Source organism: Larus michahellis, unplaced genomic scaffold (genome assembly GCF_964199755.1).
Source record: "Larus michahellis unplaced genomic scaffold, bLarMic1.1 SCAFFOLD_412, whole genome shotgun sequence".
In the NCBI taxonomy this organism is placed as follows: Eukaryota; Metazoa; Chordata; class Aves; order Charadriiformes; family Laridae; genus Larus; species Larus michahellis.
In genome coordinates, this window is record NW_027436319.1 from 28,523 (window position 1) to 56,400 (window position 27,878).

The window sequence follows — 27,878 nt, forward strand, 5'->3', positions numbered from 1 at the left end:
AATCTTTGCAGTCCTTGACACAGTAAGTCTCTGGGTGCAGGGCAATGCAGCTGCAGTTCGTGAAGGGATCTCCTAAAGCTGGCATAACCCACAGCCTGTGGGCTCTCTCTCTTCTACAGGGGAGGAGGACGTGCTCAGAGCAGGGCTTCCCTGCTGCACCATCAGAGGGACAGGGCGTGAGAGGGACAGGGCCGGCTGCAGGGGTGTGAAGGTGGGTGTGCAGCCAGGGGTGCCCAGGGCTGTCCCTCAGAGCAGGGTCCCTGTGCTGCAGGGATCTGTTTGCCGGGGCAGGGACTCTGCCGCCTGCCAGGGTCAGCTCTCAGCCTGCCCGGGGAGCTCCTCATGGCACTGCGGGGAGAAGCTGTGGGTAAGAGGAGTGACCTCTGCCAGGGCAGGGTCCTCCTTTTGTGAGAAGGTGCTGCATGGGCCAGGGCAGCTCACAGCTCCACATCACACCAGGACGTTGGCAGAGGCAGCATTTCAAGAGCAATGGTCAAGGCAGTGCCTATCCTAGAGCTGAAGATCTTTCCAGGATTTGTGATCTCAGCTGGCTTCTAAGGGAAAGGAGAAAGGGGCTCTAAAGGTTAAGACTGAGCCTCCTGACCTGTTACACCGAGGGATCAGCAGATCTGCCAAAAGCCTCGTAAGTGCCTTCCCCCACTCCTCTACCTACAGACAGCACCGGCATCACCTTTGCTTGCGGCATCAGTGCTTATCTGAACTACTCCTTAGGACCTGCTGACAGGGAGATGCCTCTGAGCAGTGCCCTTCTGCCAGGAGGTGCCTGCAGGGCAGAGCTGAGCACAGAGCGGGTGGGATGGGGTCTGTGAGCACTGGCAGGGAGGAGACTTGGAGACAGAGAAACAGCTCCCAGCAGGGACAACTCCAGGCAGCAGAGAGCCAGGCCACCCCTCTGCATCACTCTCTGCTCAGCTGCACAGGGAGAGAGGGAAGAGTTTGGAGAAATGGACTTTGAAACTGGACTCTTCTGAGCTCAGAAAACTCCCGTTTCTTCTTCAAGAAGGTTTCTAGTGAGAACGTCCTCTAACAGAGAGACGTGTATGCAGAGGGCACCTGTGTGGTGACCAGCAGGTCACTCATGGGCAGACCAGCTCTCCTGACTCTGCATTTGTCGCTCAGAGCTCACCAGTGGTCAGGCTGAGAGCAATGGGAAAGATGAGGATTTCTGCCCCTTCAGAGCAAGTGCCCTCACTCAGCAGCAAAAACCTGAGCTCACAAAAACGGCGAATGGAGCTCCCTCAGAGAAAGAGAAGTAATTCTGAGGGGATGTTGGGGGAAATCACTTTGCATTGGCTCAAGAAGTCTGCCGTAACTTGTCAATGTCTTCTCCTCTTTCAATGGTCAGCCATACCCAGAGGCACCAAATGTCCAACAGCAGCTCCATCACCCAGTTCCTCCTCCTGGCATTCGCAGACACACGGGAGCTGCAGCTCTTGCACTTCTGGACCTTCCTGGGCATCTACCTGGCTGCCCTCCTGGCCAATGGCCTCATCATCACCGCCATCGCCTGTGACCACCGCCTTCACACCCCCATGTACTTCTTCCTCTTCAACCTCTCCCTCCTCGACCTGGGATCCATCTCTACCACTGTCCCCAGATCCATGGCCAATTCTCTCTCGGACACCAGGGGCATCTCCTATGCTGGATGTGCTGCACAGGTTTTTCTCTTGCCTTTTATGATGGTAGCAGAGTATTGTCTTCTCACCATCATGGCCTACGACCGCTACGTTGCCATCTGCAAACCCCTGCACTACAGGACGCTCCTGGGCAGCAGAGCTTGTGTCCACATGGCAGCAGCTGCCTGGGGCAGTGGGTTTCTCAATGCTCTCCTGCACACAGCCAATACGTTTTCACTGCCCCTCTGCCAGGGCAATGCCCTGGACCAGTTCTTCTGTGAAATCCCCCAGATCCTCAAGCTCTCCTGCTCAGACTCCTACCTCAGGGAAGTTGGGCTTCTTGTGGTCAGTGCCTGTTTAGGCTTTGGTTGTTTTGTTTTCATCGTGCTGTCCTATGTGCAGATCTTCAGGGCCGTGCTGAGGATCCCCTCTGAGCAGGGACGGCACAAAGCCTTTTCCACGTGCCTCCCTCACCTGGCCGTGGTCTCCCTGTTTGTCAGCACTGCAGTGTTTGCCTACCTGAAGCCCCCCTCCATCTCCTCACCATCTCTGGATCTGGTGATGGCAGTTCTGTACTCGGTGGTGCCTCCAGTAGTGAACCCCTTCATCTACAGCATGAGGAATAAGGAGCTCAAGGATGCAGTGTGGAAACTGATATCTGGATGCTTTCAGAAGCATTGAGCTGCTTGTTTTCTTCTGCAAATCACTCCGAATGGAACTCATTGCAGGTTGGTTTTGGTTGTGAGTTTCTGGAGCTTTTTTTGTTTGTTTTTTTTTTGGGTTTTTTTTTGGGTTTTTTATTTATTATAATATTGTCCACAAAAAAAAGTCATTATTTTATGCCATTTCTAATTATGTATCTATTCACCTTCTGTGTGGTGTGACCCACAGGCTGTGTGAAGGAGGAGACATGCTTTCTCTGTGTTTTAACAAAATAAAGGACCTTCAATGAATTGTTTGTCTGAGATCCTTCCTTTGAGACCTTCTCTTGAGCTGCAGGGGCAGATCCTGTGTGCAGAGGTGGAGGGGAAAAGAGTCCCGGCACCGGAGCACTGTCAAGGAGCACCAGCGCTTGGTCTTCCCAGAGCTGCTCCCTTTCCACTTCAGCGCTCCCCTTCTTAGCTCGTCTCTTGGTATAAGGCCTGAGTGCTCTTGAAGCGTGGCGGCAGTTTTGCGGTGTGGTGGTCCTGTAGCTGCAGGCAGGGACAGGGAATGAGCACTTCCGTGACAGAGCTGGCCTCCAAAAGAGCATTTCCATCATACCAGGGGATCTCCTCAGGGCAGTGCCTGAAGGCTCAGGTCTCTTGCCAAAATGGCTCTCAAGCATGTGGACAGTAACGTGCCCGGGAGAAACAACATCAGTGAAGAGTGAAAGCGAGTGAGTGTGCAGGGTGGGAGCACACAGCAGTGTCCTTGCACAGCCAGGCTCCTGGGAGGGACAGGAAGGTCCAGCAGAGCAGGGTCTGGTCTGTGCCTTTCTTCACTGGACACCCTGGGGATGCTTCCCCAGGGCAATCGTCACAGACCAGCCAAGAACCACCACCATTTCCAGCACTGGCCACTCACCCTTGCTCGGAGACGTTGCTTATCCTTCCACGTAGGGACGCGGAGTGACTGGCTCAGAACTCCGTGTTTGCATCGTACAGACGAGGCGTAAGCATGGCCATCGTGTGGGGGTGGTGGGATGAACCCGAGTCACTGACTCCAGCCTGGGACTTTCCCAGTGCCTGACGGTGACATGATCATCATCCTGGGAGCTTGATACGGTTTTGTACATATCGTATATATTTCATTATTTTCTTATTAATATTTGTTAGGGATGGAGCAATACACTTCACTTGTAGAGAGAGGCAGCAATACATTTATTGACATAAACCAGGGATTTAACAAAGTTTGACGATAAATGCGACAGTGTTTTAACAAGATTCCAGATGGCAAGGCACGCATGGTTATTTACTGCACAGAGGCCGGGGTCAGACAAGCTCTCAGGGAGACCCTCCCGTTGAGTCCCGAGGTTCAGAGAGGACCCCCTGGCTTTCTAAACTCCTTCTCAGAGAGGAGTCTTTGGGCACCCAGTCCCAGACTTGGTCAGCGGTTTATGCCTAAAGGTTTATATATGCGCAATCAATCCTTTACGTCACTTAGCTAAGATTTCAAAGATTATATGCTATTAGTCTCTTACCGAGGATCTGTTGTAGCACGGAATCTCTCAATCTTGAGAAGTAAACGTAGCTTTGAGCAGGCGTCTCTGCTCAAGGGGAGATCCTGGTGTGCAGCCCGCTCAAAGGGCTCTTGGGCTGTTCCCTACTTATGGGGGTAAGATGATTGACCTATAGTCATATTTGCATATTGACCACCGTGCCAGTATTGCTCAAGTTAGCCCTTGGCTATTGTGTTGCTATCTGTCTCACCGAAACCACGTTGAGCCTGGTCCTGGAGAACAGGAGAGGCGCCTGAGGACTGGAGGAAAGCCAATGTCATGCCAGTCTTCCAAAAGGGTCAGAAGCAAGGCCCGGGAAAGTACAGGCCAGTCAGCCCCCCCTCCATGCCTAGGGATGTGAGGGAACACCTCATTCTGGATGTCACCTCTTAGCAGTAGAGAAACAGAAGGTTGTGGGGAGTGGTGAGCATGGATTCATATAAGGGACGACTAGTCATTTCTCCTAAACAAAGCAGCCTGACGAGACTTTTAATGTCTCAAACACTCGCAGTACCAGGCCTTCTGTCATAGAACTGATAAGGCCAACACCTGCTTATCTCTTGTGTGACTCAAGAAAGAAAACTGGCGCCTGGACGACCAGTTTTAAAGAAACACAACAGCCCTGTTTTCTCTCTCGTGAACGACGAGCTGTTTCTCCAGAAAAGACACTATGCCCGGTGTTGACCTTTGCCTCATTATGCGTGAAATGCATATTAAAGTTCACGCCCCTCCATATGCTAATGAAGATTATCGAGATCATGCTAAACATCTATGACTGTAGCTCTCATCTCCCACCCAAATCATGCTGCGCGTCACCTGGCGGGGGGGGGCAGGGAACCCGAGACAAAACTGCCCCTAGGAGTGGGCAAACATAAAAAGGGGAAGACTTTCCCTGGAGAAGAGTTTTGGCTGGTCAGACTTTTCCCTGAAGAGACCCTGAAGACACTTCTGCGACCCGCGCTGACTGGAGTAACGCTGGAGCCAGGACCGGTGATCTCTTTCTCTCTCTCTCTCGATCTCTCCTTCTCTACTCCGTTGCTTCTTTCTTTATCTTTCTTTTTAGGTTCTTATTCCTTTCAGAGAAGTAACACAAGGCGTACCGTACTGCTTGCCATAAGTTGTTACATACCTAAGCAACTGTTGTGGACCTAGTTAAGACTGGTTACTGACCTAACAGATGTTTGTATAGGGACCTTGAGATTTGTCTCACCTCAGTCCGCGCTGCTGAGGATTTGTGAATCTGAGTCCCTCACACACACCTCTCTCTTCCGAGTGGGACGTGACAACCAAACAACCGCTGTCAGCATCAAGGTACTGGAGCAGCTCTTTAGTGTCATGAAATGCCTGTGGGCAGGGGGAAGGAAGCATTCCCAGGGACACTGCAGAGGGCAGAGAAGGGCTCTAGGCTATAGGTCAAGTGTCCTAAATCACCACCAATTTCACTGGTGCCACCTGCTCTGCATCCCCTGCTGCCCTCCTTGGAAGGACGCCTGGCAGAAGGTGTCCCTCAGCAGGTGTCAGACCACTAGGTCTCACCGTGAAGAACATGCACGTTCTCTCTCTACCCCTGCCAGGAGAGCCCTGGAGGTAAGAGCCCATCTGAAATGCGGGCACTTTGAATTGTACCTGTCTCCCACGGGAGAGCTGAGGGACCTTCCTCAGGAAAGGGCTAGAGAGAACACAAGACCAGCTGCGTTAGTCAGGCACTAAGAGACAAAAACTTGCCCAGCAGACCCCCTCCTTCTGGGTCAAACGCTGTGGCAATGGCGAAAAGCCTCTGTGCAGCCGGGCAGCAGTGCGGCAGGCTTGGCGGGGCCCCAGCAGTGGCACGGTTCCCAAACCTCAGGCCATGTCTGATGAGCGTCTGGAGATACCAAAGAAAGAGGCGCTGGCTTGTGTGCCAAGACGTGCACCGAAACCCAAATAAAGATCAGTTAACCGCTGGAAAAGCTCACCCTAATTCGCCCTGCTTATTAATGTTCAAAGCCACGAGTTGCAGGGTGTTCTAAGGGCAACGGTTAGAGAACTGCAACCCGAGGTGATGCTCCCAACTGCACCATGAATTGTCTGCTCAAGGTGCATCTGGATCTACGGGCTTGGAGTTGGACAAGAAATTAAAACCTTTTCTGCATTCTACCTGCCCGCACGTCAGCGCGCTCTCTGCCCTCCTCAGGCTCTGGTGCTCTTGGCTCCAGCTGCTTCTGCGCTTGCTACAGAAGCACGTGCTCTTCTGTGGACTTCTCTGTGCCTTTGAGTTTGAGGACACTGATGTGGTATCCTCTGGGCAGGCGGGAGGAAAACAAGTCCCTCCCAGATGACTTTCCATAGGTCAGTGGTACTCTTTCTCCCCAAAGGTACATGAAGACGCCTGCCTTTAGTTCCCCGCCCAGTTCTCCAGCAGCAGTTCAGCTGGCCCATCGTGCCGCGGCCAAGGAGATGGCTGTGCCATGGAAGTGCTCAGCAAGGGGAAGAGCAAGGCCTTCCGAGGGTGGGGAGCGATGTCCCTGAGCAGGGCAGTGCTGCTCCGCTCAGAGCCCATCTCTCCGCGGCGCTGCCTGGGCCAGCACAGCCAGACACTGGTGGCCGTGGCCGGGGTGGCTGTGGGAGCCACAATGGCTTCTTGTGAGGCGCAGGGGGCACACCCAGGGCGGGGGCCACAGCGGGCTCCGGGGCACAAGAAGTCGCTCCCACTCTAAGGGCTTTCCCACGCTGCTGGCAAACAAAGGGAACTCCGTCCAAGCTAAGGCTCCTGGACAAGGCAGAGAGCTGCTGGCGGGAGCCAAGAGAGACACTCGGTGCCCGACCCTGCCAGCTGAGCAAAGGCCTTCCGAAAGGCAGCCCTTCGGCACCTCGGCTCTACTGCCACCACCCCTCGGCACGGGATGATGTTCAGTCCTTCCGTCTGGTCCTGCGTACTGGGTCCGGGGCTCAGGCCAGACTTGGCGAGACTCTCCGGGATGAGGACAAGTGGGTAACAGCCTGGATTTCCTGCTCCCAACAGGCTGTGGGCAGGCAACCCTCAGCAGCATGGTGCCGACAGCCGTGCTGAAGGAAGACACAACGTCGGTGAGCCGAGGCCGCAGGTGAGCCCACCAGTGTCACCCAGACGGTCCCACCAAACCTGTTGGACTCCCCCAGGCCCCAGCACCTCCGGTGCCACCGTCCATTTCTCTGCTTGGCCTGGGTCCCCAACCTCCTGTCCCAGGGCACAATGTCACACCCCAGGCCCGGCCTCCTCTAAGGCACCTACCCAGAATGGTCTGTTGCTCTAGGAGGCACGTCCGTGCCCAGCAGCTGCCAGGACTCCTGCCAGGCAGCTACCACACTCTGTTGGCCTCCTCTGCAGCAACCTGAAGGCCCAGGAGCAGCCCCAGGCTCTTCCGAGGCAGCGATCCGAGGAATCGTGTCCATGGTCAAGGCAGGCCCACATATTCTAGCACCCCATGACTACTCCCAGGCAGCTCCCAAAGACTTTTGGCCTCCTCTGGAGACAACTGAGGTCCTGGGTGTCACCCCCAGACTCCTCCAAAGCAGCTCCTTGAGGAATGCTGTCGATGTCGGAGGCAGGTCCATGGCCGCTAGCTCCGCGGGACTCCTCCCCTGCCTCGCTTCGTTCATCTTCCTCCCCTGCCCAGGGGCTGCTGGAAGCAGGGCTGTGACGCACGGCTGCGGGCTCTGCCCGCCGTTCCTGTCATAGCTGCAGCAAGGGCAGGTGGGGCATCCCGCGATTCAGGTATCCACGGAGGTGCAGCCACCAGCCGGAATGGCCCAAACCCCCCAGCGACCCGCAGCTGGGTCACCCTGGAGAAGCACTCGTGACAGCTCCCCGTGACACAAAGTGCCAGGGACCCTTTCCATCTCCCCTGCGGGAGAGCGGCCTCTTGGCTGTGCTGGGGTGCTCGTGCCCTGGGGCAGGAGGTTTGTGACCCAGCCCAGGCAGAGGAATCCCTCTGTCTTCGGGACACAAGGAGCTCAGGAAAGAGACAAAGAAAAACACAAGAGAGATGTTGCAGAAGAGTGTGGACTTTATAAGTTGTTCACAACGGTCCTTCGCCCGAACAGGGCAGAAGGGTTTTACAGTTCGCCATGGCTCTGAGATCAGCCCAACGTGGTGCTGGAAGCAGGGCCATCTGTGGGACCTTCCTTCAGGACCTTGACCCTCCCAGGGACCTTTTGCATGGTGCTATGGAAAGGAACCTGCTTTCTTGGGCAAGAGAGGGCGACCAGACCACTGTGGGGACAGGGACGGGGCATCTGTGGGGACAGTGACAAGAACAGGGATGGGGACATGGCGCCTGCCGGGACAGAGAGAAGGATGGGGACAGTGGCGGGGTCAGAACTCCTGTGGGCACCCTGATCAGGACATGACACCTACAGGGATGACGCTGGGGTGAGGGATCGGGTCAGGGATGGGGACAGAACACTTGTGGGGACAGTGAAGGGGAGAGGGAAAGCAGAGGATGGCCCATCACCTGTGTGACCTCCATGCAGTCCAGCCTGTCCCCAGTCCCCAGCTGCCTGTAGCAGTTCCTCCCTTGCATGTAGACTCTCCTCTAGACATCCACCAGCCCCAGGTGGTTGTACACCACAGAGCAGGCCACCACTTTGGGCACAGGGTGACAGCGAGGTGACATCTCTCGGGACACCACCCAGGGTGTCAGGGACACCCACAGGAACCCCCCTGATCTCAGTGGGCAGTGGCAGGGGGATGAGCATGGGACGGGCAGGGCATCCCGATGTTCTCACCTCTCCCATCTCTGCGGGACATTGCAGGTAGTGTCAGGGGGAGTTTTTTGGGGTGAATTATGGGGATTTGGGGAGAATTTTTGACAGGTGCAGCCAGACAAGGGGAGGAGGGTCCCTGCCTGCCCTGCAGCTCCCTCCCTTGGCATTATTTGGGTGATTTGGAGTTATTTTGCTGTGGCAGTGAGGCAAAGCTGGGCTCCGGACCTGAGCACGGCGAGACCTGACAACGGGTGGGATTGTCTTGAGGCTTTGCATGGAGCCCTGTCCCCACTGGAGGGGACGCTGGTCGTGTTGAAGACAATGGTGCTGCATCCTTTGCTGTCGCGTGTGTGTGTCCCGCCCCCAGCCCCCAGGGTCGTTCCGTCTCCCAGGGCCGTTCCTTCTCCCAGGGCCTCAGCGCTGCTTTCTGATGGGGCCATGCCCGAGTCCTACAGAGACCAGTCTGTCCTGGCTTCCCTGACAAAGGGCTGCTTCCACTGGGGAAGGGGACAGGGGAGTCACCCCCTGCCATTGCCTTCCCTGCTGGAGGTGGGTTAGCCTTGGGGGTGGCTCGGGGCCCTGCAGGGCTCAGGGGCTCTGACATGGGGCTCAGGGGGCCTTTTGTACCTCTTGGGTGCTGTTTCCCGGTGCCCCCTGGCTCCCTCCTCCTCCCACACAGGCACAGAGCGGTTCTGCAGGAATGGCTTTTAATGGAAAAAAAAAAGTGTCATGAAACCTCTTCTAATGTAATACCCCACCACCCCCCAGCAGCTGCACCATTTCCCCCCCCAGTCTCCATCTCACCCTCGCCGTGGGTCTAATCTCACCCTCCCACCCTGGTGCTGGATGAGCGAGCCCTGCGCTTGCTGGGTGGCTTTGGCCAGGTCCTCTTCCGCTTCTTTCCATTTAGCTTTCTTCCATTTAGCGTTTGCATTTTCAATCCCACACAAGAAGGAAACCGGCAATGCCACTGGCAGTCTCTGGAAAAGACCCCATTCTAGCAGATAGGACCACATATGAAGCCATGTCGAGGTCAATGGAAGCTGGGGGGGTGTTCCCATGGGTGTTTTAGGGTTCCCCGTCGGGGATATTGAGGGTTTTTTGTGTCCCCTGGGTGGGATGTATAGACGCATGGAATGGTTGGGGTTGGAAGGGACCTTAAAGATGATGGAGTTCCAACCCCCCTGCCCTGGGCAGGGACACCTCCCACCAGACCAGGCTGCTCAAAGCTTCCTCCAGCCTGGCCTTGAACCCCTCCAGGGATGGGACAGCCACAGCTTCCCTCGGGCAACCTGTTCCAGTGCCTCACCAACCTCTCAGTAAAGAATTTCTTCCTGATATCCAATCCAAATCTCCCCTCCTTCAGTTTGAAACCATTACCCCTTGTCTTCTCATTACCCTCCCTGATGAAGAGTGCCTCCCCATCCTTCCTTGTAGGCCCCCTTTATGGACTGGAAGGCCGCTCTAAGGTCTCCCCGGAGCCTTCTCTTCTGCAGGCTGAACAACGCCAACTCTCTCGGCCTGTCCTCCCAGCAGAGGGGCTCCAGCCCCTCCTTTTGGAGGGTCCTGGGGGGATTAGGGGCCTAAGAGGGTGTTTCTGAGGCTTTGTGTGCTCCTGAGGGGATTTTGGAGGGGTTGTGGGGGTCCCATGTTGGTTTTGGGGTATCTCCAGAGGGATATTGGGGTCATCTATGGTTTTGGGGTCATCAGGGAGTCGAAGAAAGTGATAGACTGCTGGAATCATGCTCTGCCCTCCTTGAGACAGAAAGAGGACCAGCCAGCAGAAAAAGAACTGCAACAAGATCAAGGGGACCTTGCAACATCCCCCTGCTGCGCTGAGGACACCAGCTTCAAGGAAAGGGGTCAGTGGAGGCAAGTCCATGGCCAGGGTGGCAGGAGTACCCCCTCCTTGCCCAGCCTACCTTCCCAGCTGCCTCTGTATCGCAGGCAGGAGGCTCTGGATGGGGAAGGCCAGGCAATGGACGAAGGTGGGGATGAGGGTCCATCTTCAGCAGAGGTGTCTCCCCCAGGTCAGAAAGGCCTACCCCCCATATCACAACCACCTTGACTAGGAAGGAAAAATGGGTTAGAGCTGGGGGCGACTCCCTGCTGAGGGCAACAGCGGGTCCACTCTGCCGCACAGACCCTTCCCTTTGGGAAGTCTGCTGCCTCCTTGGGCCTGGGTTAAGGCCATTGCTAGGAAACGTCCCAGCCTGCTGCGGCCCGCGGACCATTACCCGTTCCTGCTCTTCCATGTGGGTGGCAATGAAACCGCAACACAGAGCCCAAGGGCCGTGCAAAGAGACTGCAGGGCCTCCGGACGGTTGGGAGGGGAACCTGGAGCACAGGGTATTTTCTCCTCTCTCCTTCCAGCTGTGGGCAGCAGCATGGGAAGAAAGAGAGGGACACAGTCTCTTAAGACGTGGCTGCGTGGCTGGCGTCACCAGCGTCATTTGGGCGTCTTGGGAGAAGGGGGCGGCATGCACAGCACGAGGCTTGCTGGCGTCAGATCGGATTCACCTCTGCGAAAGCGGGAAGAGAGTTTTTGCTCCCGAGTGAGCAGAGCTCATTGCCAGAGCCTTAAATTAGGCTGGAAGGGGGAGGGGGACAATATCAGGCTGCCCGTGACAAGCGGTGGGACAACAGCCCAAGGCAGAGGCATGGGGCGAGGTGCTCAGGCACTGGTGGAGTTCACGGACGCGAGGGCTGTGGCTGTCAGGGGGAAGAGTAAAGTCAGGCCCCCGAGTTGCAGGCAAGCAAACTTCCAGCTCTTCCAGGAACTGGTCAACAGGACCTTCTGGGACACCGATGACAATCTCGATCCTATGAAACTGATAGAAATGGGACTTGCCGATTTGGATGAGGGACGTGTGAATCCGGGGAACGTGGACTACAAGTTCCTACCCTTGCCAAGGTCTGACTTCACAAGTGATGAGCAAAGTCTTGACTGTCAGAAACACGGAGTTTATTTTAAAAAGAAAAATCCCTTCTGTCCACTCCTCCAGCCTTCCTTGCTCAGCAAGAAGACAATGTGCTGCCTCCTGTTGGGCAGGTCATGAGCAGCCCAGGTGAGAACGGCCTCCAGCATGGCCTCTTCTCTCACAGGGAGCTCATCCTTCTCCAGCAGGCGTTGCAGGTCATTGAAGGAGAGCTCCAGAAACTCTGCGGACACCCTGGTCACCTCCTCCAAGTGACGCAGGATGAACTCGTGGGCTGCTTCTCGCAGGTCAGCACAGTATAGTAGTGGGTGAATCTCCAGATGCCGACGCAGTTTTCCGAGCACAGCTGGGCTTTTAAGAAGTGGCAGCAGAGGCTGACGATGCCCAGGACGTTGAACTGGTCTGCCGCCATGAGCAAACTTTCAATGTTGTCCTCCGTGAGGGGCACTGTGCCGGTGTAGGCGTGCTCGATGAGGAGCCCCATCGTTTCAGGGGAAGCGCCGTGGATTTGATAGACGTTGCTGTTGGCACTGCTGCAGTTGCTGGAGAACAAAGCCCTGAAAAACCAAGAGAGTGCTCCTGGGGAAGAAAGCGGCCTTGCTGTGGGAAACCCTGAGCCCGTTATCCCCTGTGCCCCCATCCCTGCACACCCGTTTGGGCACTAGCAGTAGGCACGCTGGGAGGCCGTGGAGTTTGATGAAGGAAGGCTTTACTGGCCGCTTGTTTTCAAGAGGAGCCACAGGGCGAGTGGGCACCTGGCTTCAAGAAGAACAGCAGAGAGTACCCGTGTGTGGGGAAGGAAAGCCTCCCGCCTGACAGCAGAGCAGCCAGGCTGGCCACGCTCCCAGCCCCGCACCCTAGCTGGGCCTTCTCAGACACCACTTCCAGCTTGTGGAGGCCTTTGGGTGCCTGGGCAGGGAGCAGGAGCAGGGGGAACTGCCGGAGGAGAGTTGGAGTGCCGAGGGAAGCGCTGGAGATACAGCCAGGCACAGTGTGGCACGGAGCAGGGAGCGCTGGTTGGCCCCATCCCCTCCTCTTTCAAGCACTCACCCGAAGTACGCACTGCAGTTAGAGAGGACCATCTTGTGCGCGTTGAATTCAACGCCGTCCACGCTGAGGATCACATCGCTTGGTGTCCCTTCCGGGCAAAGCCCGTGGAAGGCGGTGCAAGCCACAGCACTCATCTTCCTCTCCCTGGGTGAGGAGGAGGAGGATGCGCCGCGAGGCAAGCTGTCGCCCACCTCCAAGCCTGAGGCAGTGGGAGACGCTTCTGCCACTCTGGGGTGCTTACGGCACTTTGTCCTTGCCCTCCCTCCGGCGTCGTAGTAGAAGCCCTGCCTGTCTGCTGGCTCTGGAACGTGCCCCATAATGACATCACAGATGTTGTGTCGAAGAAGTGTCACCATGCCAGTCTAAAGGGATCTGCCTCTGTTCAGCAGCTGTTCCGTACAAGCGTAAATAGCCAATTTGTGTTCTCTGAGGAGAGAGATGTGTGTCAATAGACACACAAGTGGCGATGTCTGGGCCGTAGGAGGTTCCGAAAAGGCAAAGAAAGCCTGTTTCTATCTCTCAGGATTCTACAATTTTTTATGATGTAAAGGAGTTTAGACTACGAAAAGACTGTGGACAGATTTCTTTAGAAAGAGATGTTCAAGTGTCAAAATCCCTGTCTAGAGAGAGCTGGTGGAGGGCACTGGCCGGCTGTGGGGCTGCACTGCGCGTGCACAGCGACGCTCCCATTGGTTGGGCTGCCGTGCCGCGCTCCCATTGGGCGGTTCCCCGTGTGCCCTCCCACTGGCCGGATCGCCTTTCTGGGGGTGGAGCGTGGTGGGGATTGACGGCTGGAGCGGGCCAATGGAGCGGCACTGCCCAAGGAGGAGGGGGTGGGTGGTGGGGCGGCAGCGGCCAATGGGCGCCCGCCGTGGGCGAGCTGGCCTGGGGGAAATGGCAGGCGGCTGGAAATGGGAGTGCGGTGGTCCTGGCGGAAAGCGGGGCCCGGCGGGCGGGCGGGTGGTGGGTCGGGCCGGGCCCACGGGGCCGCTGCAAGCACATGGTGAGGCAGCTGGACTGCGCAGAGGGGAGTGGGCGGCCCCGAGGGGTGATGGGGGGTGCAGGAGGGCCCTGAGTGGGGCTGGGGGAATGGGAGGGTTGAGGGGGGGCATTGACGGGTGGGAGGGGGGTGGCTGGTCACAGCTCCCCATGGGGTCCCTTGATCCTGGGGGGTTTGGGGTGCGGTACCGGCGATGCCGGAGGAATGAAGCCCGTCAGGGTGGTAAGAAAGCGGCGCCCGGGCCGTGCTGGTGCCACCCCAGAGGGACGCGGGGCCGGGCCCTCCACAGTTCGCCAGCGCTCCCCGCAAAGTGTCGGTGGGGCCCTGGGGGTGTCGGGCTGTGGGGTGGCTGCGGTCCCTCAGCGTCGCCCAGGGGGGCTGCAGAGGGGGGAAGGAAGCAGAGAGGGGGAGCCGGTTTGTGGCCCGACCCTGAGAGCGGGACTCCTGCTGCCGGGGCTGGCAAAGGGGCTGTCATGGCTGGTTTTGGGGCTGAGAAAGAGAGGGAGTTGCGTGCTTTGGGCTGAGGAAGAGGACTCGAGATGAAATCCATGCCAGGCCCCTTCTTTCTGCGTGGAGAGTCCGTGCCGGCCCCGCTCCCGAGGGGGCAGAGGTGGGGTGGGGGTCCCCCGGCTCACCGCCCTTGGCTGGGTGTGACAACCAGGCTCATTTCTCTGCTCGTCTTTTCTCAGGGTCATCTTCTGCGGCACGGCAAGAAAATCCTGCACGGCTGATTCCGCTCGCTGGTCAGGTAGTCGCACGCCTGGGGCGTGACACCTTTGCGAGTTCAGGGATGCTACAGATCCTCCCCATCAAAGCCGCAGAAAAGGCAAATTTACTGCCAATGGAGAAAAGCTGGTGAGGAGTTTTGTGCTTGTTTTTGTGTGGATATTTAGTCGTTTGAGGGCCGGAGCCCTCCAAGAGAAGCGTTATAAAAAAAGGTGTTTTTATTAATACTAAAGTGAGAAGTGTAGAGGAACGCGAGGAATGAAGTGCGTGCTTTTTATTAGTGCCGACAGCTCTAGATTCTCCAATAACAGCACTTCAAAAGTGCTTACGTCCAGAGCGCTCTGAAAACCATTAATTGATTAATCCAGCGCCAAAGGTTGAGAAATCATTTCAGGAGCTCAAGTCTTGGGATGTTTAATAACGTGAGACGGAGCCTTTCGCTTGGCTTCTGGGCCGGGCTCGTGCCCAGGTCAGCGATAATCCAAAGGGGAACCGCTCGCTCCATCGGAAATAACTGGTGTGAGTGGAAATAATGAGTGTCTCGTCAGCCATGGGAGGGAAAAGGGAGATCAAGAGTCCGCCTAAACAAACCTCGCGCCGTTAAGAGATCATTCTCTGGGGAGTCACTGCCAAGATTATGTTTCGGGGAAGATCGTCTTACCGAGCAATGTGCTGTGTCCGGTTTGGAGACTAAACATCTCCAAAGTTTGGGGTTGATTAAGTGCTTCTTGGTTATTAGCTGGATATCTTGGTTGGGTTTTTTTCCCTATTTACCACCTTTGACTGCTAAACGAACTGCAGAGATTTCCCAAGTAGGCACGAAACAGCGGATCAAACGCTGAGTGTGGTCACCGTGAGCCTGGGAGAGAGGCCGGAGCGGTGCTTTCCTGAGCTGTCCCCCACGGTGCACCCTTGTCCCGGTGCTCCTCCCCAGGCAGGGGGCCTTTCTCTGTGGCTTCTGGAAGAAGGTGTCCACATGACTCTTCCTTTTCTTCCCTCTGTCCGCAGAGTTCCTGATTTTTGGAGGAGACATCTTGAAGTTTGCTGGTAGGTTCGTGGGACGACGATGACCTTGGGCACTGAGCTGCAGCATTTAACTCCTGTGGCGGCCATTTGCTGTGCTCTCCTTCTCAAGAGGCTCTGCGCAGTGCCTTGAGCCAGCTCTTTGGCCACGCACGCACCCCTCTGGCAGTGCCCTCTCTGCAGTGCTGCAGCTGCAGAGGAGCGCTCGGGGCAGGGGGTGCCACCGCTGCTGGCCGGCTGCTGCTGTGGCTTGCCCAGGAGAGGAGAGGTGTCCCGGTGCCCAGGACATGGTCCTCCAGGATGATGGCCTCCCACAAGCCCATCTTCCTCCGCACGGCGGCTGGTTTCTGCTGTCCCTGCTGCTGAGCGTAGGTCGGGGAGAGTCAGGTCTCGACTGAGCCTTTACCTTCCCTCCCTTTCCCCAGGAGACGCTGTGCTGGTGCTGTGGAGAACACCAGCCCAGGAGGTGGCCAGGACCATCAGCCTGGTGCTGCACTGTAGCCGGCAGATCCAGAAGAAGTACGGAAGGCGTGACACGGATGTAGGGCAGAAGGTCCAGCTGAAGATAGGTACGGGCGCTGTGCCAGACGCAGATGCGTGGCACTCTTCCGTGTCACAGGGTGCTTCTGGTTTGCTGGGCTTCTGGGGCAGGCAGCTGGGGATGACGCCCAGCATTCTCAACACATTCTCAATGTCGACTTGGTTTGTCTATTTCTAGACGCCCATTTCAGGGACTCATGTCAGCATCTCCCCGAGGAGGAGGGAGGATGCTCTGCCCCTCCGTAATGCCCGTCTCCCCGCTGGGCTTCAGATGAGCTTCTGAGCAGCCGAGATGCTGGGGGCTGTAGAGTTCCAAATGTTCCCTGTGTCAGTTCTGCTTCTCCCTCTCCCCAGGGATCTCTGCAGGGCCCATGAGCCTCCTGATTTTCGGAGATGAGATCTGGCAACGCTTCTGCATTTTTGGCCCATGCCTGGCTGAAGTTCGTGACGCCGAACAGGTTGCGGGTGCAGGTGAAGTTGTCCTCTCGGCAGCCTGCTGGGAGCTCTGTGAGAAGCACCGGCTGAGGACCAAGCGTCTTGTAGGTGCAAGAGCTGTGCAGGCAGGTGGATGGGATGGCCTCGAGAGCCATTCTGAGGGCCTGGGCCTGGCCATGAAGGAGGGAGGTGTCGGAAGGCTGAGGGGATGAATGTGGAGAGAGTTGTAGGTGGGAAAGCGGGCAGGCAGCTGAAGCTCTTGTCCTCCCATCTCAGGGGTGACCATGGTCTGGGCTTGCTTGCTTTGAGAGGTCGGGAGGCACTGGGAGGGTTTGAGCCCCAGCAGCAATGTCCTCTGTGGGCCATGGAGCTGTGGTTGCTTGGAGATGGGCATGCTTGGAGAACGGCTGCCCAGCTCCGGTGCTTCTGAGGAAGCACTGCTGTCCCATCCAGCCAGGTGGGCTCCTTCTCCCCTTCTCTGGGCAGTGATGGTGGAGGGCAGGCTCTGTCCCCTGGGAGTCCTGGGGAGGCCAGTGGCAGTGCTTTCATTCTGTGTGTCTTCAGGTGACGGGCATGGATCCGATGCCTTGGTCCAAATGCCAAGACGCCTTTACACAAGCTTGTACAAGACCCAGTGAGCCACCGCTCAAAAAGGGAAGGTGAGTGCCCACTTCCCCTTGCTCTGTGATTGTCCCGAAAGGTGGGGCTTTGCTGCTTCAGGGGCCAGAGAGGAACCACCTCCTCCCTCTTCCCTCTGTCCGTTAGCACTCATGCTGTTGGGCCTCCCAGGGCGGTGGCTGCTGCCGCCTCCTCCTTCCAGGGGAGAGCTCTGCCCTCAGCATCTGGAGGTGGCAACGTGAGCAAGCGCAGAAGACTCTTTCTCCCTCGATTCCAGGGCCAGGCCCTGCTTTGCAACAGCTCGTAGTCCCGTCTGCCCAGCGACCACCTGCATTTTCTCTCCTCAGGTGCCATGAGACCTGCTCTTCTCTTGCCCAGTGACCTGAACGCCGAGGATGTGCTTAGGAAGTACATACCAGTCGCTGCTCTCGGGAAGGTACAGCAAGGCCACCGCTGTGGGGACTGCATTTTTGGAGGGCAGAAGAAGTGGTGCCCTGCAGAGATGGAGTTCTCACGGGAACAGACCAATCAAAGAAACTGCACCCTGAGACAACAACGCGGGGGAACTGAGCCCAGGGGCACTGGTGCTGCACCATTGTCTGCGTTGTCCTCAGAGAGACATGGGCGGCGGGAGGACGACTCCTGTCTCTCTGTCTTTTGCGTGGCTATGGTTCTGGATGTGCTGTGCACACGACGGTGGGATAAAGGGGAGATTCCCCTGAAGTCCCTGGAGCATCCCTGAGGGTCTCCCCTCGTGTCCGTACGGGTCCCCAGATGGCGTGTTAATGGAGCAGCCTTCTCTCCTTTGTCATTTGTGTTATGACTCGGCGTCTGCCTGCCGCAGGCTGGGCGGCCTGCCCGCCCTTTGCACTGAGAAGAGGATTTGTCCCTTTCTCTGCTAGTGCCCGCTATCGCCAGCACGCCTGCTCTCCCTCGGTACCGGTGTGGGCAGTAAGAGCCCGGGAGAGCAGGCTGGTGAAGCCGTCGTGCTCTTGTCTTCCAGCTCGATGCAGGACTGCCCATGGACCTCCTCTCTGAGCTACGGCCAGTCACCTGCATCTTTGTCCAGCTGCATCTCAGCACCATCCTCAAGGAGGCCAGCGGGGTGATGCTAGAAATCCTCTCTCCTCACGAGGGTCACATCAACAAAGTCCTCCTGTGTGATAAAGTGAGCGAGGGGGAACGGTCACCTCCCCCAGCACCAGAGGGTGGGCAGTGAGCGCGACGGAGAGACTCCCTCTTAGGCGCTGTAGCAACGCGTTCCACATCTGTCCTGGGCAGGGCTGCATGTTCCTCTGCGTGCTGGGACTCCCTGCAAACAAGCTGCCCTGCGAGAGCCTTCACGCCTTGCAGAGCGCTCTGGAGATCTTCAACTCGTGCTCCACCATGCTCGAGGAAATAGAGTGAGTGTGCGGTGGGGGTTGGCGGGGTGCGTGCTGCCTGGGACGGCGCAAGGGGGCTTCCCAGAAAGAGATGTGCCTTCTAGTTTGCCCTCCCGTGTCCCTGGCAGGAAGGAGGCAGTGCCCTGAGAAGGTGGCAGGCAACCCCTGGGCTCAGCCCACGGCAGCCAGATGGAGTCCCTCCAAGCACGCTCTGCTGGCCACTGCGCTGGGAAGAGCCCTCGTGAGGGCCAGAGGCCCCTGTGGCTAGAGGCAGGCCCTTCTGGACCACTGGCCCATGAACGGGGATGGGGCCCAGCCACCTGATCCCAAGTGGCTGTCATCGCCAGGCGGTGACATGGCGGGCGCCTTCTTCTCTCTCTCTTTGTTCACGAGAGGGCTGTGGCCCTGCACGTGCTCTGCCTCTGCCCCTTGTCCCTTGCAACCTGCAGATGTTGCACCCCTGAGCTCTCCACGTCCCGAGACCCACGCTGGCAGGGCAGGACAGCTGGTGGCCCAGGCTGGCACCGAGGGGAGGTGTGGGAAGGGATGAAGCCAGGCGGGCAGGACTGCACCTGGGGCGCTGCTCAAGCCCTGCTGTTTCTCTGTGTGCCAGGACAATGTCTGTGGCAGTTACCAGAGGGACGATGTTCTGCGGAGTCACTGGCCACCCGCTGAGACACGAATACACAGGTATTGGCCTGGAAGGGTGCCGCGGGGCTGGTGGCGCAGGCCACACCAATGCGTGCTCTCTCTCTGTAACGCGTGCCCTCTCTCTTTGGCGGTCCTTGGCCAGAAGGTGAACTTGGCTGCCCGGATGATGGTGCACTACCCTGGGCTGGTGTCCTGTGATGCAGTGACCTACGCCGCCTCTCGGCTGCCCACTTCCTACTTCAAGGAGCTGCTGGAGAGAGAGATGAAAGTCCTCAGCCAGCCTGGCCCTGTCTATCAATACGTGGGGGTCACCGAGGAGAGGTGAGTGTCCTCTGAGACAGTGGGAAGCCCTGGCGCGGCAGGCTTTTTGCCCCTCTCCCCTGCTGTCTCCAGCTGCTGAGAGAGCAGGAGTGAAACCACAGGGATGGGGAAGGTTTGTCTGTCTTGGTAGACACAACCTGGCCTTGTGGGCTCGGTCTAAAGGGCTTTGGGCTGTGCTTTCCGTGCTGGGCTTGCTCCACCACGTGCCCTGGGAATGCTGACGCAAGGAGATTTTTGTCCCAGCTGCTCTGAGCAGGAAGCTTTGGGCATGTCTGGTCCCCATGGGGAAACGTGGACCATCGGGACACTCTTCCTCAGGTCTTCCTGCAGAAATCTCAGCTCTTCTTCTGGGACAGGATTTGACCTTCCCTTCAGAGGGTGGTTTGAAGGTTATCATTGCCGTCTCTTTGAAACTGTGGGAAGACTTGAGCCAAAGGTGCCAGTTGCTTGGCATCCCAACCCCTTCAGGGACACAAGTCCTCCTTTCAAAGACACTTCGTGTTCCTGGCCAACGTGGTAAAGCTGTCTTTTAGCCAACAGCACACCCTGGCTTCTTTCACTTGTCTTCTCCAATTTCTCTGGGTTTGGCCTCTGGGGATGGACTCTTGATATCTTCTTCTGTCCCACTGTCGCCGTTGGGCTTCTTTACGTTTGAAGCTGTGGTAGTGTGTTAGCTTGAACTTTGGCTGGGAAAGCGTGCAGGGGATAACACCCTGCTCCAGAGAAAAGCCGGTACCCGAGGAGCACCTCCTTCCCTGCCACGCCAGGCTGCTCCTCTAGGTCCCCTGGCTTCTCACCAGATCATTGACTTCTCTTGTCGTTTCCCCTGCTTCTAGCATCTTTGGCGTGGGTCTTACCAAGAAGAGGTGGGAGTACGTCCCCTTGCTGGGTAGGTGGAGAATGCCTCGCTTTTTTGAAGCCCAGGTTCTTCCCCTTGGTGACTTTTAGTGCCTTGCTGGGAAGGGAGAGGCTTTTACCAGGGATGGTGTTGCCTGCAGCAGCCCTAAGGAAGCGTCACCTGTCTTGGCCTCTGCTTGCTTGATATTTTTGGGGTGGAAAGCGAGGTGGGGCGCCTGCTGCTCCCTGTCGTCTTCCAGACCTGGTAGGAAGGTTCCTTTCAACTGTGGAGCTGCTCACAGCCTGGGGGCTAAACTGATCCCTGTCTTTGGGGTCAGGAAAGAGATTTCCTTCTGCCAAACCGATGGAGAGTTTTGGCGGTGGGTTCTCCTCCTTGTACTCCTCAGAGTTCCTTTCTTGGCAGCATCTGGGCGAAGACATGGGAATGTCAGGACGCAGGGGATGCCTGTATTCACTCGGTGTCTTGCCGAATGTTTTGGGCCCTGTTGCGGGTTAACCCCGCTTGGCAGCTCAGCCCCACAGAGCCGCTCGCTCCCCACAGTGGGACGGGGAAGAGAATCGGAAGGGTTAAAGTGAGAACACTGTTGTGATGAGATACAGACAGCTTAATAGGGAAAGCAAAAGCTGTGCACGCACGCAAAGCAAAACAGGCATTCATTCACTGCTTCCCATGGGCGGGCAGGCGTCTCGCCATTTGCAGGAAAGCAAGGCATCATCATGTGTGACAGTGACTTGGGAAGACAAATGCCATCACTCCGAACGTCCTCCCCTTCCTCCTTTCCCCCGGATTTTCTTGCTGAGCACGGCGTCATATGGTCTGGAATAGGCCTTTGGGCAGTTGGGGTCAGCTGTGGCGGCTGTGCCCCCTCCCAGCTTCTTGTGCACCCCCAGACTGCTCGCCAGCGGGGCGGCGTGAGCCACGGAAAAGGCCTCGACGCTGCGCAGGCGCTCTTCAGCCATAACTAAAGCATCGTTGTGTTATCAACAGCAATGTTTGGTCACAAATCCAAAACATAGACCTGTACGAGCTATTGCCGAAGAAAATTAACTCCAGCCCAGCCCAAACCAGTACGGTCCAGATGACACTGCCTTAGCTCCTGGGAGGTGCTGTGGGGCTCACGGCACAGCGAGGAGATGCTTTGAGTCTGTTTGGGACGCAGCTGCCTGAACCGGCTGCAGTCCTCCCTTCCAGCCTTGTGCTGGATCTCTGCGGGGAGTCGCGTGGGGCCGGCGGAATCTCTGTGCCTGTGGGAGAGGGCAGAGGGCGAGGGGGCTGCGCTGTGGGGCAGGGGGCCAGGTGGCCCTGCGAGCGCTCTGAGGAAGGCAGAGGTGCCCAAGCATGGACGAGCGGGTGGGAAGGAGGCCTGGGTGCCGGCAGGCTGGCCAATGTGGTGGCGGGGAGGGAAGCTGCGGTGGAGGGTGCCCACAAAAGGGATGGCTCTTTGCTTTTCAGCACGCTCACAGCAGCTCGTTTTCTGGTTTGTCTTCGCAGGTCGGAAGCAGGAGACTGACCTCTTTGTCAGCTGCTCGAATGCCTACAGGGATTCAGGCCAAAGGAACATCCTGGCGTTTGAGGACACGATGGGCTGTGGAAAGAGCCACTTACTTGCTGATCGGGCCTCTTTAGGCCAGGATGCTGGCCACAGATACAGGTTTTCCACCTGTAGCTTTGGGACGCTGCCCCTGCCCATCCCCTGACAGCCGTGGAACGCTCCAGCCCCTCTGCCAGGGCACCTGGCCCTTGGACTGCAGCCTCCCGACAGAGCCTCCTGGAGACACTGCCTGGGAGCACCTGCGTGCTGCGCTCCCGCCTCTGCCTCTTTGGGGAGTTGGAGGTGGCTTCTGGAGCCACGGCCTTTCCTCCTTCACCCCTGGGTCAGGCGCGGATAGAATGAAAGAGCCCAAGCTCAGTGCTTTTCATCCCACTCCAGACCCAAGAGACAGCAGGGCTGCCTGTCTCGGAAGTCCTGCTCGCCCTCGGCCTGTTTCCCAGAAGGAGCACGGGGGCCTGTGCTCTGGCAGGCGGACCGATAAGGTCTGGAGCCCAAAGGCAAAGCTTCCAAGCAGGAAAGTGGCTGGGGAGGGACTTCAGAGCATTCCCTCAAGAGACGGAGGCTAAATCTCGTCCCCTGGAAGACAGTTGAGAATCCACTGGATTCCCCTCAGAGCAACCTGCTTTTTTTTCAGACCCTTACAGGAGATTTTGGCATATTTGTCATCGACAATGCCCATTTCATCGACCCTGACTCCTGGTTCATCACGTTACCCGTGCTCCAAAAAGTCTCCCTCTTCACAGTCATGAGCTTAGCCCCGGGCTACGAGATAACAGAGAGCTTTCGCAAAGCCGCAGCAGACAACGCCATGTCCCAGAAAATCACTTATTTTCATCTGGACAAGCTGAAAGCTTCAGCTGTGATGCAGAAGGTCTGCAAGGACCTCGGAGTGGTCAGCATCCCCAGGGATCTGGTGAGGTAAGTTGGAGGCAGGGGAGCTCTTCCTGAGGGCCTGAACCTCTGCCGACGGTGGTAGGGAATCAGCCCCCCAGGCAAGGGAGCGCAGGGCCGCTAGAAACATCCCGGACTCTAGCGAGTGCCAGGCGTGGGCGGCTTGTTATGCCTCACCCTGGTGGGTGTGCGCTGAGAGCGGGCAACTCCCGAGACACCCAGCCTGGGAGGTGTCAGCCTTGGCTGCCGCACAGGGAGGAAGGGAGGAAGAGTCCTGAGCCCAGCCGTGTCTGCGTGTGAACAGAAAAGGCCTTGGTCTGGGTGGCTGGGCTGTGGGGGAGATTCCCCGGGGCAGAGGTCCATCCTCTCCAGGCTCCTGAGGAGAAGAAAGGCAGGGATCACTGCTCTGTGCTTTGGGCATTGTCCGCAATTCTTTTCCCATGGACTTCAGCAAAGGCTGGAGGTTCAGGGGGCACAAAAGCCCAAGGCAGCGGGAGGACGATCCCTTTCCAAAGTGAGGTGTAGCTGTGATGAAGGTGCTGGCTACCCTGGTATGCCTGAGTGACTGGCCGCCCACCTGAACCGTGTTTCACCTTACTTTCCTTGTGCTGGTCCCCAACAGGTCTGCTCCTGTGCAGGTTCCTGATCCGAACCAGCTCAGGGATCCCATATTACTGTGAGGAGCTGCTGCGCTGCCTTCGTGCCAACAGCGTGCTCCAGTTCTGCACCCGGAGGCAGTCTGGAAAAGCAAAGGACAACTGGGAGAGCCTGATCAGTAAGCACCTTGGCTGCGACTAGTGAGTTGCTGTGGCGCGTTCTCCACAGCAGAGTCTTGCCCCGTTGTTCCCCCATGGCTCTGGGCAGGGTCAGATCTTGGTCTGGCGGAGGTGTGGGCTCCTGCGCGCCTTGCTGTTGGGGCAGCCAAAGCAGGGGCAGTGAGTTCTGGTGGCTCAGAGGGACCTACATTCTTGGGGCGGGGGTTGCGGGGTTAAAACACGGGGGAAATCATTCTGGAGCGCATGTGTTTGTGGTGTTTCTTAGGCATTCCAATGGGCATGTAGTTTAACTTGGCCAAAGGCTAGCTCACTTGAGAACAAACCCCAGCTTGAGGTGGGGGATGAGCTCGGGAAACTTGAATCCCAAACCGTAAATCCCTACAAGGGTGCCGGTAGTGGAAGAAAACGGTGGTAATGCCATCCGAGAGAGCAATGCCAGCCAGAGTGCCACGGCCTGGGGAAGAGCCAGGACTGAGGCCACATCTTGCGTTAGCACCAGCAGTTTCCCTGGCTGTGGAGGCGGCGCTGTCGGAGGCAGCAATGCTGCTGCTTTCTGCCCCGGGGCATTCCGTCGTCCCCTGGGGAGTCGGGAAGCTTTGACGGAAGGACTGTGTGGGAAAGCTGGCGTGAAGGCAGAACATCTTTGGGAGGGCTATGCCAAGAAATGCTTGCGGTGGGAACTGTTTTGCTCTGCTTCATGACCACCACATTCAGGGCAGGCACTGGACCATGTCAGAGGGGACTTGTCCCATCCCAAGTGAATCGTGAAGTGCCCGCGAGCTGTGAGTCGCTTTGCAAACTGTCTTATCATCGGTGCTCTCTTGCTCCGCCCAGCATCAGCAGTCGAGGCTTCATCCCTCGCAGCAACTTGGAGCCCCGAGGCGGGGAATGACGGCAGGGTCTGCCTCCTCAGGCCAGGCGTGACCCTGGAGAACACCGCGCTGCCCGTCCCCTTGAAAGGTGAGGGGCCGAGCGCCGCTCTGCCGGCTGGCGGCTGTGCTGGGGCCCCTTCCCGGGGCAGGGGCTGGAGGGAGGCCGGGCATCCGTGTGCTGCAGAGTCACCCTCTGTGGAATAATTACTAAATTGACTAAAAATACAAAATACAGCATTGTTCACACGTTAAGGAAAAATATAAAATCAAGAGGCTTCTGAGGTAGAAAATAGCTGCAGCTGACATGAAGAATACAACATCTGTGGTTCCCTGATAAGGATGCTTGTGAAGCTACATGAGGTACGGGGTGGGATGCCATTATTCTGCGGCTTTGCCTTATGATGTATGGCAGATATGGGAATGGGATGATAGCGTGAAAGAGAGAAGCTGCTGTTGGAGGAGTTTTAGTACAAAGGGGTCATCTGTGAACACTCCAGCACCGAAGAACTATGTAGGCTTTGTAAGTTTGAAGGTTGTGTGAAAACATTGTAGGGATGTTAGAAATGCTGAGACCAACAAGATGTGAGAAAGTGTGCTGAACTCAGCGTGCGAAATGCAGAGCTTCACCCGGGATATCGGAGGGGTGATTGTCCGCGTGGACAGATGCTTTAAGCCAATTATAATGTGTTGCTTACCGCATGCACAGCTCGTGCAGCCAATCGGCAAAGTGTCGGCGCGTGATGCGGAACCGGAACGTCTGTAATAACTGAGCTATCTGTGCAATAAAGTGGCATTAACCTGATCACGTTGGTCGTTGTGTTATTGTCCGAGCCTTCCGCGTCAACAGGATTTTTTGGGTTGGATTTGGGGATTTTTTGGATGGGGTTTTGTGTTGGACTTTGTGTTGGAATTTTTGGGTTGGATTTTTCGGGTCGGATTTTTTTGGGTTGGGTTTGAGGTCGGTTGGGTTGGATTCTTCTGGGGTTGGAATTTTTGGGTTGAATTTTGGGTCGGACTTGGGGATTTTGGGGTTGGACATTTTTGGGTTGGTTGGGTTGAATGTCGCGTTTCATTTTTTTGGGTTGGATTTTGGGTGGGGTTTGGGGATTTTGGGGTTGGATAGTTTTGGGTTGGTTGGGTTGGATTTTTTTGGGGGCGGAATTTTTGGGGTTGGATTTTTCAGGTTGAATTTTGGGTCGTATTTGGGGGTTGGATTTTTGGGTTGGTTGGGTTGAATTTCGCGTTGGATTTTTGGGGGGGATTGGATTTTTTTGGGGGGTTGGCTTTTAGGGCTGGGGTGTCCCCCAGGGCCCTCCATCCTCCCGCCCTCTTCCGCTGCGGCCGCCTGACGCCACCCAAATCCCTTCCATTTGGCTGAAAATAAAAGTAATTTTTTTAATCATTATTAACTATAATAATAATTATTATTATTATCGTCACCTTTATCTCGATTACTATCGTTATTAGTATCAATATTGTAATTGTTGTTGTTATTGCTATTGGGTTCATATTCTATTTTTTTATTTTATTTTATTTTATTTTATTTTATTTTATTTTATTTTATTTTATTTTATTTTATTATTTTATTTTATTTTATTTTTTCTTTTATTTTATATTATTTTATTTCACTTTCTTTTACTTTCGGGGTTTTACCCCAATCCCCTCCCCTCAAAGCCCCCCCTCAAAGGAGCCCCCCCCCCCCCCAAATCCCATCCCCCCTCCCAAAAGAGCCCCCCCCACACCCTAAATCCCATCCCCCACCCCATGACTCCTCCCCCCGCCCCAAAGGAGCCCCCCCCATCCCAGCCCCCCCCCCCCCAAATCGCATCCCAAATTCCTCCAAACACGAGCCCCCCCTCCGTGGGAAAAGCCACTTTATTGCACACACACCATCACCCCCCGCCCCCGTTTTTTTTTTTGGGGGGGGGGAGGGGGCGGGGCCACGCTTCACCCCGCCCCACTGGAAGCGCTGCAATTGATTGGGGGGAGGATGGGGGGGTCAAGGGGGTGGGGTTTGTGCTTCACAGGCTCCGCCCCCTCCCCGGGATTGGGGGTGGAGAAGGGGCGGGATTATTGCTATCGATTACCATTGGCTCCTCCCCCGGCTGGCTCCGCCCCCTCCTCAGTCAACCAATGGGGAGAGGCGGGGAAAGACAGAGACCACGCTCCCCTCCCCCTCCCACGCTCTGCACACGGCCCCGTCGGTGGGGGGGTGGTGGGGCGGGGATGAGGCGGCGTGGCCTGGGGAGGGGAGGGGGCGGGGCTCATGCGGGAGGCAGCCAATGGGAGGGGAGGGGCGGGGCTTAGGGCGGCACCGCCTCCCCCAGCAGCCTTTCGAGCTCCTGCAGCGTCGCGGGGCCGAGCTGGGGCAGCACCTGGTGGGGGGGGGGACAAGGAATTGGGGGGGGACCCTGGAGTTCGGGGGGGACCCAGGGTTTGGGGGGGACCCAAGGGATCGAGGGGGGGACCCAGGAGTGGGAGGGGGGGGACCCACCGGGGGGGACCCAGGTGTTTGGGGGGGGGGGGGCCTGAAACAGGAGTTGGGGGGTACGACCCTGTAGTGGGAGCGGGGGGGGGGACACCAGGGATTGGGGGGGGGGCAGGAGTTCTGGGGGGACCCTGGTGTTTGGGGGGGACCCTGGAGTGGGGGGGGAGGACACCCAAGGGATCGGGGGGATCGGAGCCATCTCCAGACATATGGAAATTTTGGAGGCCGGGGCGGCGCCAAGTGGGAAAGGGTGGTTTTGAGGCTGAAGGCGGGGGGGGAGAGGGATGGGGGGCACAGGGGTCAGGATGCGGGGGGAGAAGGATGGGGGGGGTCAGGGATGGGGGACACTGGGGGGGCGGGATGGGGGTGTCAGGGATGTGGATGGGGGGGCAGAATGGGGCGGACAAGGATGGGGGGGTCAGGGTTCAGGATGTGGCGGATGGGGATGGGGGGCACTGGGGGGAGCAGGATGCGGGGGGGAAATGAGGATGGGGGGGTCAGGGGTGTGGGGGGGTCAGGGATGTGGATGGGGGGACAAGGATGGGGGGCACGCGTGGGACGGGATGGGGGGGGCAAGGATGGGGGGGCAAGGATGGAAGGGTCACGGATGTGGATGGGGGGGTCAGGGATGGGGGGCACTGGGGGGGCAGGACGGGGGGAGGATGAGGATGGGGGGCATCAGGGATGTGCATGGGGGGGATGGGGATGGGGGGCACAGGGGTCAGGATGGGGGGGTCAAGGATGGGGGCGTCAGGGATGGGGGGGTCAGGCATGTGGATGGGGGGGGTCAGGGATGGGGGGCACTGGGAGGGGGCAAGGATGGGGGGGGCAAGGATGGAGCCACAATGGCAGCCGAGAATCTTGAACGGCCGGGCCTTGCGCCCTGGTGAAGGAGCCGGGGGGGACAAGCCAGGCTCGTCCTCACCCCCCTGCGGGAGCCGCTTCGGCCGCCATGTTAGTCACGGGGGCACCAGGCTTTGCTGGCCACGCAGGCCCCAGGCCCCAGCACCAAAATGGCGGCCGAGAATCCCAACCGGCCGGGCCTGGCCTCCCCGGGGGTTTGCGAACAGGCCCGGGTGTGGAATAATTACTGAACGGGCTCAAAATACGCAAGCGCGGCGTCGTTCGCCCGTTAAGGCGAAGCGGAAAATCAAGAGGCTCCTGAGGGAGAAAACAGCCGCGGCCGGCGTGAA

General features: G+C 57.5%; 3 protein-coding genes across 3 annotated transcripts; all 3 read left to right on the top strand.

The window, feature by feature from the left end:
• Positions 1-1,373: 1,373 nt before the first annotated feature.
• On the top strand, positions 1,374-2,750 carry LOC141737209 (olfactory receptor 14C36-like). Its single transcript, XM_074571851.1, has one exon. The coding sequence runs from the start codon at positions 1,386-1,388 to the stop codon at positions 2,316-2,318; it is 933 nt and encodes a 310-aa protein (XP_074427952.1). The 5' UTR covers positions 1,374-1,385; the 3' UTR covers positions 2,319-2,750.
• Positions 2,751-13,434: 10,684 nt separating this feature from the next.
• On the top strand, positions 13,435-17,701 carry LOC141737213 (adenylate cyclase type 10-like). The gene is made up of 7 exons (XM_074571855.1): positions 13,435-13,554; positions 14,241-14,299; positions 15,286-15,324; positions 15,726-15,869; positions 16,195-16,400; positions 16,840-16,934; positions 17,241-17,701. The coding sequence occupies exons 1-7, from the start codon at positions 13,463-13,465 to the stop codon at positions 17,272-17,274; spliced, it is 669 nt and encodes a 222-aa protein (XP_074427956.1). The 5' UTR covers positions 13,435-13,462; the 3' UTR covers positions 17,275-17,701.
• Positions 17,702-17,779: 78 nt separating this feature from the next.
• LOC141737214 (adenylate cyclase type 10-like) lies at positions 17,780-24,998 on the top strand. Its single transcript, XM_074571856.1, has 6 exons — positions 17,780-18,061; positions 18,175-18,296; positions 18,889-18,965; positions 19,069-19,247; positions 21,598-22,576; positions 23,172-24,998. Exons 1-4 carry the CDS (start codon positions 17,915-17,917, stop codon positions 19,122-19,124), a joined length of 402 nt encoding a protein of 133 aa, XP_074427957.1. The 5' UTR covers positions 17,780-17,914; the 3' UTR covers positions 19,125-19,247; positions 21,598-22,576; positions 23,172-24,998.
• The last annotated feature ends 2,880 nt before the right edge of the window (positions 24,999-27,878 follow it).

Excerpts from the sequence above, each read along its gene's own strand:
- LOC141737209 (XM_074571851.1), top strand. The coding sequence starts at position 1,386 with ATGTCCAACAGCAGCTCCATCACCCAGTTCCTCCTCCTGGCATTCGCA.
- LOC141737213 (XM_074571855.1), top strand. The coding sequence starts at position 13,463 with ATGGGAGTGCGGTGGTCCTGGCGGAAAGCGGGGCCCGGCGGGCGGGCG. Across the intron at positions 14,300-15,285 it reads TGATTCCGCTCGCTGGTCAG|AGTTCCTGATTTTTGGAGGA; the intron begins GTAGTCGCACGC and ends CTCTGTCCGCAG. Across the intron at positions 16,401-16,839 it reads TAGGTGCAAGAGCTGTGCAG|GTGACGGGCATGGATCCGAT; the intron begins GCAGGTGGATGG and ends GTGTGTCTTCAG.
- LOC141737214 (XM_074571856.1), top strand. The coding sequence starts at position 17,915 with ATGGACCTCCTCTCTGAGCTACGGCCAGTCACCTGCATCTTTGTCCAG. Across the intron at positions 18,062-18,174 it reads AAGTCCTCCTGTGTGATAAA|GGCTGCATGTTCCTCTGCGT; the intron begins GTGAGCGAGGGG and ends TGTCCTGGGCAG. Across the intron at positions 18,966-19,068 it reads GCTGAGACACGAATACACAG|AAGGTGAACTTGGCTGCCCG; the intron begins GTATTGGCCTGG and ends GTCCTTGGCCAG.